At 39.3% G+C, this 11,825-nt stretch overlaps 2 protein-coding genes across 3 annotated transcripts; one reads left to right on the forward strand and one right to left on the reverse strand.

Moving 5' to 3' along the window:
* Positions 1-743: 743 nt before the first annotated feature.
* Positions 744-6,373, forward strand: LOC112285994 (uncharacterized). Its single transcript, XM_024527466.3, has 15 exons — positions 744-2,257; positions 2,385-2,440; positions 2,572-2,630; positions 2,808-2,879; positions 3,048-3,131; positions 3,427-3,534; positions 3,839-3,901; positions 4,125-4,205; positions 4,553-4,618; positions 4,731-4,886; positions 5,165-5,248; positions 5,373-5,411; positions 5,612-5,694; positions 5,950-6,022; positions 6,138-6,373. Exons 1-15 carry the CDS (start codon positions 1,602-1,604, stop codon positions 6,306-6,308), a joined length of 1,851 nt encoding a protein of 616 aa, XP_024383234.1. The 5' UTR covers positions 744-1,601; the 3' UTR covers positions 6,309-6,373.
* A 25-nt stretch (positions 6,374-6,398) lies between these two features.
* On the reverse strand, positions 6,399-9,836 carry LOC112286004 (calcineurin B-like protein 3). Of its 2 annotated transcripts, XM_024527490.3 has the most exons (9): positions 9,167-9,836; positions 8,723-8,844; positions 8,393-8,475; positions 8,072-8,131; positions 7,717-7,825; positions 7,479-7,531; positions 7,279-7,359; positions 7,044-7,156; positions 6,399-6,905 (listed from the first exon to the last, which is right to left on the reverse strand). In XM_024527490.3, exons 2-9 carry the CDS (start codon positions 8,799-8,801, stop codon positions 6,842-6,844), a joined length of 642 nt encoding a protein of 213 aa, XP_024383258.1. In that variant the 5' UTR covers positions 8,802-8,844; positions 9,167-9,836; the 3' UTR covers positions 6,399-6,841. The 2 variants fall into 2 exon arrangements, with proteins under 2 accessions (XP_024383258.1, XP_024383267.1); XM_024527499.3 differs by lacking the exon at positions 9,167-9,836 and having other exon boundaries at positions 7,044-7,146; positions 8,723-9,065.
* Positions 9,837-11,825: the final 1,989 nt, after the last annotated feature.

The raw sequence follows: 11,825 nt of genomic DNA on the forward strand, positions 1-11,825 counted from the left end.
GTCTCCACATTGGCCATTGCCTCTGCTAGAGTAGTGACTATGATCAGCTCTTCTATGTTGCAAAAGTTGATGGTAAAGAAACATTTCACCTACGAAAAGCTTTGTCGAAAAGGGAAAGGAGCACCCAAATGATTTTTTGAACAAGATGTTTTGTTCAAATATCACGACGACAACCAGAAACACTACATTATCATTTCAAATTAATTTAGAGATGAATCTACCACCTAATTCGTCGGTAGCATCATGGCGAGTAGCAGAACACAACCATGCATGAATTTGGATCAAAAGTCACCTCCCTAAAACTTACCAAGAGCATTAAATTCCAAGAATTCATCACGCTGAATTCAGCAATGTAAACTACATAAATCACAAGACATACAGGCGAAGAATCCCTCACGACACTAGCTGGTTGACTTCAATTTTTTCATACATAGAGATAAATCAAATTCTAAGCGAGAAACCACCAGGTTGCGCAACGACGCAGGAAAAGGACCAAACCCTAAATGAGAAGGCAAAGTTCTGATTCCGTGAAGTCTATAGACAGAGGGTGTCGGTGGTTTTTAAGGATATTTTTACTGGCCTCTGAACTCACCGTTGAATCTAGCTCTTCTAATTTTGGCTATTACAGGTTCTGGAATTTATAGAATCTGGGAAAGCGTCCCCCTCAATCTAAAGCTAACCAGTACTCGTACATGGTCTATATGGGCAATTCAGCCACCGTCAAGGTTGTGTAAAACTAATTCTGATGGAATGAGGGATTTTTTCTCCCAAGTGATGCCTCCACGCATTGGAATGTAGAAGTCTTTCTTGCCCATATCAGACATGCGGTTTTGTGGGCTTGAAAATTGTAGTGAAAGCCTGGATTAACCCCACTACCGAGCTTCTATAGATAATGCGACAGGAGCTGCTTATAAAGTTGTTTGAAATTTCGTAGGAATTGGTGATGGTGATGAATTGTCACCTACCCAGTACAATCTTCATAGTAGTAGGACAATTTGGGTGCATTGGGCAATCTTCATAGATGATGCAATTGCACTTACAACAACGATCTCTGCATCTGCGATTTTTCCTACGCTCTGTGTGACTCGTCTGCAAATTGTCACACCAGTGTTATCAAAACTTTCAAGTCTGGTATCCGCAGATAAACTCATGCTACTTACGAGCAGTTTTTCTTGAAACAACTCACATGTGGCGAATTCGTGGTTGGTGTGAGTTACGATTGTATCGGGGCTTAGGTTGAGGAAACAGAGTAGGGTGTAGGCTTTAACGGAAGCTGTAAGGAAGTGCCACGAGCTTTTCTAGGCTATTTGCAATCACTTGATGGGAGCTGGAGATTATTTTGAGAATTCGGTGCAGATCTAGACCTTTATAACCTTGATTTCAGAAGTTTGGTTCGGCGGTGGCATTCTAGTGCCTCATTCTGCATTCATTCATCTGTGTCATTCTCGAAGACAGTGTGCGCTTGAAGGTGGTCGTGAAGGGGTTGCACAAATCTAGCCAAGAGTTGAAATGCATGGTTTGGGTTTAGGGTTTTAATTTTTGGATTTCAGTTTTTGGAGTTTGAGGATTGCTTTCTGGGTACCGTTTTAGCAAGAGACGCGATGCGAGGACTCTATATAGTTGGGGCTTTACATTCACTAAATGTTTCACTTTGTACGAAGTTCAGTTCTCGGGCTGTACAGACACAACCTCGAATTGTCACGTTGAGGGACTGCAAATGCAGCTGGTCACCGGGAGCAAATGAATTCTCCTTTCCAAATGCTCAATCTGATAAGGTAAGGTTTCGGGATCGCATCTCTGCGCCTCGCGACCTAAGTTCTCAAAGACTTACATCCGGGAATCTCTTGTTCAGTAGGCAGTCGTGTATAGATTTTAGGTTTGTGGCCAAGAGGAAAATTTTCGCATGCGGGAGCCGAGATTTCACGGGCATAGGGCGTAAGAAGGCGGTTGCAAAGACTAAAACACACTGGGTGTGTGAGGATTGTGGAGAGTCATATACACAATGGTGGGGTCAATGTAGAAATTGTAAAGCAATGAACTCGATGAAGGAGTTTAAGGAGCATACAGGTAATGCTGGTAAGAGAGGGGGAGCTGGAGCAAGGGCAGTGGAAAATCTAGTACTGTCTCAAGCTAATGGAACTGTGAAAAAATCCCCACGAGCAGGTGGGAGGGCCTGGCTTGAGAGTGTCGGTGGTGGCCCTCAGCGCTTGTCCGATGTGGCCGCAGGTCATTCACAGCTACATTGGCGTCTACCTTTGTACGAATCGGAGTCCATTCTTCTCCTTTGCGAAATGTTGTATACGATCGTTTTTTTAGAAATCGAGTTATGAGTTTTACATTATTGAAGAGGAAGTGGTCACCTATCTGTTTTGCAAATCTGGCAGGCAGGGAGATACTGGACAGGAGATTGGAAGAGTATTGGGCGGAGGCCTTGTGCCAGGTCCCAATCAAACTTATCTCATCTCTCGTGTCTACAGTTATTAAATGAATTGAAACTAGAGTTTTGTTCTAGGGTACAGAAACAGGTTGTAGACGCTATGGATGTGACTTGGTATCCGGGTGGTTTTTCAGGGTCATTGATTCTCGTAGGTGGGGATCCTGGTGTCGGCAAAAGCACTCTACTACTACAGGTGGTCTTAGTCTCCGTTTCCTTGTGTGAAATCGAATTCCTTCAACTTGTTGAATTGGCCGTTTTTTTTGCATGTGCCTCTTTTAAGATGATCTGCTTGACAAGATGATTGGAAGACATTCTGACTTTTATAACGACTCATATAAGATCATTACTAATTGCTAGATTAAATGGTCAGGTAGCTGGCCTTATTGCAAAGGGCACTGACGAGCAAGGTCCTGGTCCTGTTCTGTATGTTTCAGGAGAAGAGGTGAGTCGATTCCTTTTTAGGAAGAATATTGAATACTCTTGTTGCTGTTCGTTGTACATCTATTTCGACTATTTTTGCTTAGAATTTCACAATGAATGGATGTGACGTAAGAATATTCTACATTTGTTGCTTCTTGATTATCTCTTGCACTGTATGGGTGGGCAACAGAGTGTGGAGCAAATAAGTAACCGAGCTGACCGATTGAATATAACAGCGCATGAGCTTTTCCTGTATTCAGCAACCGATCTAGAGGTTCACTTTGTTTACCACTCAGATTTGTCTAATAGCTGTTCACATCACCTTGTGTAAACAGCCTTGAAATTTAGCATGCCCGACAGTTATTCTATTCGCAAGATTTATCATGGCGATGAACAAGTCCAACAAAGGAACATTTAGTGGGAACGGGAGCGATTCCTGATGTCTTTAACGAGCGAATCCATTTTATCTGTTACTGTTTACAACTATTTGATTTCTTCAATTTTACTTTTCATGTGTAAGCATTTGAAGAAGAATGCGGTATGGAACTTATAATGCTTATAATGTGCAGCTGGTGATAGGTTCAATAACAGAGATTCAGCCCCGGGCTGTCATTGTGGACTCGATACAAACTGTTTATCTTGCAGAAGCTAATGGCAGTGCTGGAAGTGTCAGCCAGGTTAGTCATCAGCTCTTCTTCACCTTTGAGGAAGTAACCTACTGGTACTATTGTAACTTCATCTTCCTTTACTGCTGAGTGCATCTTGGTAGGGACAAGTGATATTCATTTCAGAATGAGTTTCAGAAAAGTAGCTAATCCTATTCGGTTTTTGAAGATCAAAAAAAACGAACCACCAGTGTTTTGGGCCGTTCGTGTACACGTCCTTGCGATCGAAATGTTATGTGCGTTTCGTCATCACTTCATGTTATCGTATCTTATAGACTTGCTGTGACCTAAACTTGTATACTGAATAAAAGAGCAGGTACGTGAATGCGCCACTGCACTATTGAGAGCTGCGAAAGAAACCAAAATTCCCATTTTTTTGGTAGGCTCCTATTTCCACTGGATAAATTGAAGTCCAACGTACTCGTTTTTTTCAGTGGCTGCTCACATGACAATTTCATAGTTGCTATTTGGCTCTTAACAGAAATAAAGTCATCCAGTCCGGCACAAATTTTGTTTGCAGCTCTATGGTGTGAATTAACATGTAGGCATGAATATTTGCATTTTTAACCGCTATCCGAATTTTGTCGGGTATTTGTGTGCAGGTGGGGCATGTTACCAAAGGCGGTGATATTGCAGGACCTAAAATATTAGAGCATGTGGTCGATGTTGTGCTTTATATGGAGGTTTGTTATTTTAATTTCCATATGGAACTTGTTTTGTAGATTATACACTGCAAGTTTTGACACAGAATCAAGCTGACTGTTGAAAATGTTTTAAGCTACCTGTCACCTCATCGCCTACTACAGTAGAATAATTTTCCTCCCAGTGAACTCCTCTGTCACTTGCTCATTCATCTTGTTGAGTTCAATCGGCAGTTTGTTCATCAATGTGTCATTTCTTTTTCTTTTTTCAATGGCGTTTTACTCTACGATGTGTTCAACTCAAGACTAACAGCATGTATATGTCATTAGAGCATCCAGGGTTCATGCGATCACCTTGCTACTAAACTCAACAAAATTTAATTATGTAGGGTGAGCGATTACAATCACACCGGCTTCTACGAGTTGTCAAGAACCGTTACGGCTCTACTGACGAGGTAACTACAATATCTCGTCATCCTTTTTCATTGAGATCCCTTGACCTATTATTGAGGTAATTTTCTTTCTCTTTCTGTGGAAATTCAGCTGGTGACATGACTGACATTTTAGGTGGGAGTCTTCGAGATGGTACAAGAAGGGCTAGCAGCCGTTGCATCTCCTAGTGAACTTTTCCTCAGTGCCCGCAACGAGAATCTTACAAATGCAGCTTCTGCTGCCGTGGCTGTAACCATGGAGGGCTCTCGTCCCATTCTCCTTGAAGTTCAGGTGCTTTTATTTTCGAATCTTCTTCCATTCTACCTTCAAAAGAGGTCCTTTCACACCTGTATTTCGTGTTGTAGGATTACTTTTTGTAAATGAATTCGACCTGACACACATGATACACCTCTAGTAGACCTTATTTTATTCTAATAGGATAGAGTAGCTTCTTTAACGAATCAGATGTACATGACACAAGCTTGATAACTTATACAGAATTGGGTCTTTGACTTGCTTCATATAAGGCTTCCAAACAGGTCTGATGTTTTCTTCTGTGATGCGAGTAGGCCCTTACTTCATCAGTTGGACAGCAACCAGGAAGACGAACCGCAAATGGTGTTGATGCTCAGCGTCTATCTCTCCTCCTTGCAGTAAGTTTTTCCCTGTTATTTGTGTTCTGTTCATGAAACTTACTGTGAGAACAGGAATTTGTTGTAATTTGTTCTTATTATCCTAGTTTTTGCCTATTTTAAGCTCAGATATGACATCATACAGGTACTCGTTAAGCAAGCAAGTTTGAGGCTCTCAAATCAGGTGAGTTTATGTCACTGCGGGATGTGCTGCAGCTTGAATATGTACTCGACACTAACCACGTTTACTACTTTCCAACTCACATTGTGGTTCTATTATATGCAAATAATTTTCCATCACTACCAAGGTAGCATTATCGAGCTCTGAGATCATTGATGCAAGCTGACTTAGAAAAGCTCATATGTCATTATGTGTACTTGTAGGATGTTTTCATAAATGTGGTCGGTGGATTGCAATTGCGAGAGCCAGCAGCCGATGTTGCAATTGCTGTGGCAATTTGCAGCAGGTCTGTTTCCTTTCTTAACTATTGTTTCAACTACCCATCTTAAGTGCAAAAGGTTGAAAGGATTTTTGTTAGTACGTTGATCAGAAATTAATCACCATATGTTTCCAAATTCCACTAGCCATGCTTCTGCTTACGCTTTTTATTAACCTTTAGTTTTCCGTCCAATGATTCCCTGTCTTTTAAGTCAGAGTATTCCCTGCCATTATTTAGTCAAGTTACCACATTGCCACAAGCTACGCTGAATCATTGTTGCAGCTACTTTGAGAAAGCTGTGGATCGAGAGATGGCTTTTATTGGGGAAATTGGCTTGGGTGGTGAACTTCGATCGGTAAAGACTTGCTCGTCAACATTGTTTTCATTTCCTTTTTGGTATTTGACAATAATCTATTGTTCGAAGCTTAGTTACGTCTGATCTTGTGTAGCGTCCTCTATCCCCTGTTCAGGTTGGACAAATGGAAAGACGGTTGCTGGAGGCAGCAAAATTGGGGTTCAAAAAATGTGTGGTACCAAGGTCTGCTGCTAAAACCCTTAAAGGGTTAGCTGGAGCTGCCTTCGTCACCATACCGTGCGCGGACATCAAGGAAGTAATAGAGAAGCTTTTCCTTAGAAACTAAACGCATCAATTTTTCCCATATCATTATTTGACCTTTACGATTGCACTGAAAACAATTTACTTCAACATGGAGATTTGAACGGTGTGATAATTGGTTGAAAACAAGGTCTCTCGGAGGCCCGAAATATTTTGCAATGCATACAATACATAATAGAAAAGTACATAGGGTGATTACATGGTTTCGCGAAAAGACACTACGTCTGTCTAAAATACGTTCACTTGCAGAATTACAAATATGGTAAAACTTTCTATTATTAGATGTTTATATACCTCTCATTGTTGACACCTGCCGTAAAAACATTTTCTAGAATTAGACTTAATCCACTTTCACTTGAAATACGATTTTTATGAGCACGCCTCCCCTGATCAGCTCCCTTTTTGTGTTGTGAATAATGGGGTGACTACCTAATAACCCCACAATCACAATTCAATTATGTGATTAGACCTGTGAGATTTGATATGGCAAGCCTAGTGAAGATTAAAACGTTCAACGACAGTATTCTCCACCACATAATACTACACAGTGCGAAAATATTAGGCACTGCCATCATCCAGTTCTGAGTGAAAGATAAAGCTGGGAAATGTGGTGGTAATATCCCTGCCAACAACACAAGCAAATTATTACAGGATAATATCCAACCAACGCAAGCATGATTTGCTTGTCCATTTACAAAGCAAACGCCTAAGAAAATGACATACAATGCCCAGTAATGTGGTATTGAGTAAGAGAGTATACTTGAGATAAGGCAATGTCATGTTTTTCATCAAAGAAGGATGCCGTAACACAAGGCTTTTCCACTCATCCAAGTCAATTCGTCCATCGTGCTTGGTATCAGCCTCTACAAAAGTCTGCCGAATGAGAATTAATGAACAGCAGGAAGGATAATATGATGAACCTAGAATGCAGCGTCCTTGAGATTAATTCTTTGTAATTGACAAATCAAAAATGCACAATCCAATGAACACTCTACCTTGTCCAGAATGCTCTCGATCACCTCGTCAGATAATTTCATATCAGACTCCGACAGCAAGGCTACGACCATTTGCTTCACCTGCCGATGCAAAGACAACACCATTACAGAGCCACGTTAAAAGACTTCAAAAAAAGTGGAAAACAAACTCTTCACAAAATAAACTCCCAAAAGAGATTCAACAAATTACACTACAATACCTCTTCACGCTCAATATATCCCGTTTGTCGCAAATCGTAGAGCCTAAATGCAACTGCACCAACCCCAAAGGAGTTGACATTGTGAGAACCAAAAATGATTCCAATAGATTCCTCTTCTAAGCATAAGTAAAACTGGCAACGAAAATTTAGGGTTAAAAACATGACTCGAGAACAAGCGCTAACAACTCAAAAGACGTCACAGACCCTCCCGAAATTGTGAAAAGGGAAAGAGACTTACAAACAATTTTGTCTTCCAAGGGTGCATTTGGGTGAAATACACTGAGAGAGCGGACAAATTCACTAAAGTCGATCACCCCATTCTGCTTCAAATCGAACAAATCAAAAACCTAGAGAAACAAGTATGTTAGAATAGAAACGGATCGGAGAGACTTTTGACTGACTTCACAAACTAGGGAAAATGCTGCGTCTAACGCGTAGTAAGAGCGTGGTTTGATTGATAAAAATAATAATAATAATATGATGATTGTTATTAATAATAGTAGTAAAAGTAATCTTTCCAACATAACATGTGGCCTTACAGAAATCAAGATCAGTTCAGCCAGTAAATTATGACTCTGGGTTTTGGTGATTACCCTATCTGCAAAGAGATTCTCTCTTTTCCTGTTCTTGAAGAGGGCAAGCTGGAACTCTTCCTGTACAGGATCAAGGGAATCGCAAGAATCAGGTCAAATCCTTATCAGCCTTCGTAACTCAATATGAAAGAACCACAATATCTTTGTATCACAAATTGAAGCATGAGCACCGGCTCACGATATTCATATTTCATCCTACAATTGCACCTTGAGCTCTAACTCAAAGTCAGTTTAACCCTGACAAGCCAACGCTCTTTGCAACTACACCCCAATCTTCAACACATTCATTTTGAATTGGAGGAGAATCGCATGAATTAAAACCTTGTGAATGAGCCCGTCGTTGACTACTGAGCTGCTAATTTTCTTGAACAGCTCATACAACGCCTCTACTTCGCTCACACTAACTGTCCACACAGACAACACATCATTTCAACGGTCGTGCACCTCAGATACGCCGTACTTCCATGAATACACATCTAAGCGCTGATTGATTTTATATACAGAGACAATACCATTCCCTCTTTTAATGGCGAATTTAAATGCACGATTCTCCTGCTGATCTCCCCATAATCAAACCTCACTTCAAAGCATACGGCTCAGTATGCCTGAAATGTCATCTGAAAACACGTCAGAGGTCGAGATACCACTCACAAGTTGTCTCGCTTGCAAGAATACTAGGATCCTCATAACCCGGCGGCACTTTATTCTTCTTGGAGTGGAAACAGCCCATGGTGCAATCAAATGCAGGTCCAACCTCTCTGAAGGAATGCCTTCTACAACGACGAATGCAAACAATCCACGACTGTCAGCCAAGTCCCTGAACCCTTCCTGACTACCTCCTGCCTGAAACACACCTTTCTCTTCAGTACAAACCTCCCCGCACAATCCTCTTCTCCCTAGCCATGCCAACTTCCAATCCCACTTCCAGAACCCCAAGCGCTTCCACCCTCTCTCCGCAACAGCGGATCATACCCGTCCCTCTCATAATGCATCACATAAAAAAGGAAAAACCCAAGTGACAGCCCAATTGCCGTGGAATAAAAAATCAATAAAAGTCCCGAAAAGGCACCGAATGCTTCAGCCCTGGAACAGTACCCGTAATTCTACGACAACGAACCGCCTGCAATTTAAGGAGCCCCGCAACGACCCCTCCCTCCCTCCCTCCCTCTTGATGCTACTATCAGCGACTGAGAACACTTGAAACTTCTTCGCCGAATTCTACACCCTCCTCCGATTCACCTCCCACAGGCCCCATTGAATCCTCAGTGTGCTAGTTCGGTCGAGCACACTTCCCTTCCCGCCTGCGTTTCAAGGACCCACTTACGAAATGCGAGAGCGAATTCGAAAGACCGACTAAACCAACCCTGCACCAGATTTCCGACGAGTTAATGAGCTCGCGGCGTCGGCCCCGCGCGTCGTGACGTTGGTTGATAAGCGGATGGCAACAACAACCCGTATCCGTCGTGGCGTCATCCACAGAGTATCCAAACAGATGCTCGAGTCTGCAACAGGTCATCTGCATCGGTCTTCGTCGTTGTCGTCGTCACCACCAGCATTACAGTCCCGGGGCGCATCGGAGCGGGGCGGAGCAACTATCACCTGGTGGACCAATTCATCAAGACCATTTTTGTCGATAGAGAAATGTTGCAACAACGATCGACGCCACTACCCCACCTCCCCACCTCTCCTCGCCCAGGCAGTCAGTTAGGAGTTTGCACCACCACCACCACGAACAACAAAACAACAATAAACAACAACCAAACGGAGGAGGAGAAGTCAGTGAGCTCGTTCCACACTACTACTACATTGTCCCTCCTCCTCGCTTTCTCCCGACCCTCCATTGTTTCTTTCTTTACATTCGAGTTTTATTTTATTTTATTCTCTCGTTTCTCTTTTTTTCTCCTTCTGCAACTGTTACGTGTGAGTTGACTACATCTTCTTCGCCGCCATTTGCGCCGACACCGATTGCGCAATGGGGTCTTGATAACTCCTCCTCCTCCTTTGCTTTGCTTCGTCCACTTCTTCAAAATCTTCTTCGTCTCTACTCGGATCGGGGGAGAGCTTCGCCGGGGTTCGAAATGACGAATGCATCTCTCGACGCCCCCATCGCGAAGTGGGTTACCACCACTTGTTCACAGCGGGGCCTATCGTTTTCGAGGCGTCGGATCGGATTCGAACTCTCGTCACTTCGTTACCAGGGGGTGTGTGTCGAATTTTTTTGGGAAAATATTGACTGGATTGGAAATAGACGCTCTGTGTGAAGTGATGCACTATGTCGTTTTAGGCTTTCATCAACTATTTATTTATTTACTTATTTATTTATCTTATAGAAAAAGATATGCAAATGGGTAAAATAAATGATTTTTAAGAAATCGTTTAGATGAACGGAATTTAGATTCAACATACTATACATCTTACAATGTGCATTAAATTTAAAAAAGAAGTATAAATCCAAAATTTATATAAGTATAACAATTTCAGTTTTTTTATTAATTAGACATACTCATCTTTTATTCTATGTTTCCCTGAATCATTGGAACGATCAAATTTTAATTCAAAAAATTGAATATAAATCCTTTTAGATTTAAAAATGAAATTTATTTTGATTATTTAAGTATTAAAAATCAAAAAAAATATTTATTTCATTTAAATACATTGATGTTAGAACAATACTTTAAAAAATATCCAAAGTTACTAACATTGGATAGTCTAAAAACCTAAAAGTATTACATTTTTAAGCTTAATTTTTTTTAAATTAAATGTAATCTCAAAAAAAAGATATATGCATGGTATTAATATAAATTAAATACAATCAAATATTACTCTTAATTATTCATTTATAAACATATAATTGAATTACAAATAAAATTTTGTCATATATATATATTTTAAATGATAATATATTTTTAATTTTAAATACATAATCTTATATAATTTTAAGTATTTAGATATTTTATATTAGAATTATCTAACAAAGAAAAAAAATACAAACTCACATTGTCAACAATTGTTTTTTTCACAATTATACTACTTATTTGCATTCTATGAAAAATGACTTTAATTGGAACCAAAAATAATATTGGATTGTAGCATAAAATAATTACTTACAATAGTGATATAAAAAGAAATAATAACAATAAATTTTGAAACTAAGAATCATTTTTGTACTTTTTTTAATCATGAAATAAAATTTTAAAATTATTTAAAGTAAAACTAATACTTTATACTAACAAAAGAATTAAATAAATTTTTTGTGTTTTAATTTGTTGTTAGAATTTTAAAATTTATGTATATAAAATAAATATAAATTAAGCTTCAATTCAATTTTAATATTTTAAAAATTAATATTTTTATATATTTTTTAATTTTTAATTTTTGATTTTTTGATTAATTTTATTTTGTGTTAATATTTAAAGATCAAAATTAGATTTTTTTACTTATATATCATTATATATGCAATTTAATACACAATTCATATACCTTATATATAAAAAATATTAGAAATCATATATCTTTTAATATATATAATATATATTTTTTAAAATAAAATTATTTTAAAAATAATCTTTCCTATATTATCTATTATATTAGGTATTAAGTTATTTATGACATGGAGATTTGACATTGTTGGTGTCAAGGACAAGAACTCGATGAAAGCTAAAGAGTAAGTGAGACTTTTCTCAAAGAAATAGGACAAAATAGAAATATGTATATTAAGAAAGAAATTAGAATGGCTATTGCCAAAATACAAGAA

This window comes from Physcomitrium patens, chromosome 1, assembly GCF_059467195.1.
Source record: "Physcomitrium patens ecotype Gransden chromosome 1, ASM5946719v1, whole genome shotgun sequence".
NCBI lineage: Eukaryota > Viridiplantae > Streptophyta > Bryopsida > Funariales > Funariaceae > Physcomitrium > Physcomitrium patens.

Coding starts and splice junctions, on each gene's coding strand:
- LOC112285994 (XM_024527466.3), top strand. CDS start 1,602: ATGCGAGGACTCTATATAGTTGGGGCTTTACATTCACTAAATGTTTCA. Junction 3,535..3,838: donor GTGCTGGAAGTGTCAGCCAG/GTTAGTCATCAG, acceptor ATAAAAGAGCAG/GTACGTGAATGCGCCACTGC. Junction 4,206..4,552: donor ATGTTGTGCTTTATATGGAG/GTTTGTTATTTT, acceptor TTAATTATGTAG/GGTGAGCGATTACAATCACA.
- LOC112286004 (XM_024527490.3), bottom strand. CDS start 8,801: ATGGGCTGTTTCCACTCCAAGAAGAATAAAGTGCCGCCGGGTTATGAG. Junction 7,360..7,478: donor GATATATTGAGCGTGAAGAG/GTATTGTAGTGT, acceptor TTGCATCGGCAG/GTGAAGCAAATGGTCGTAGC. Junction 6,906..7,043: donor ATGACATTGCCTTATCTCAA/GTATACTCTCTT, acceptor TGTTGTTGGCAG/GGATATTACCACCACATTTC.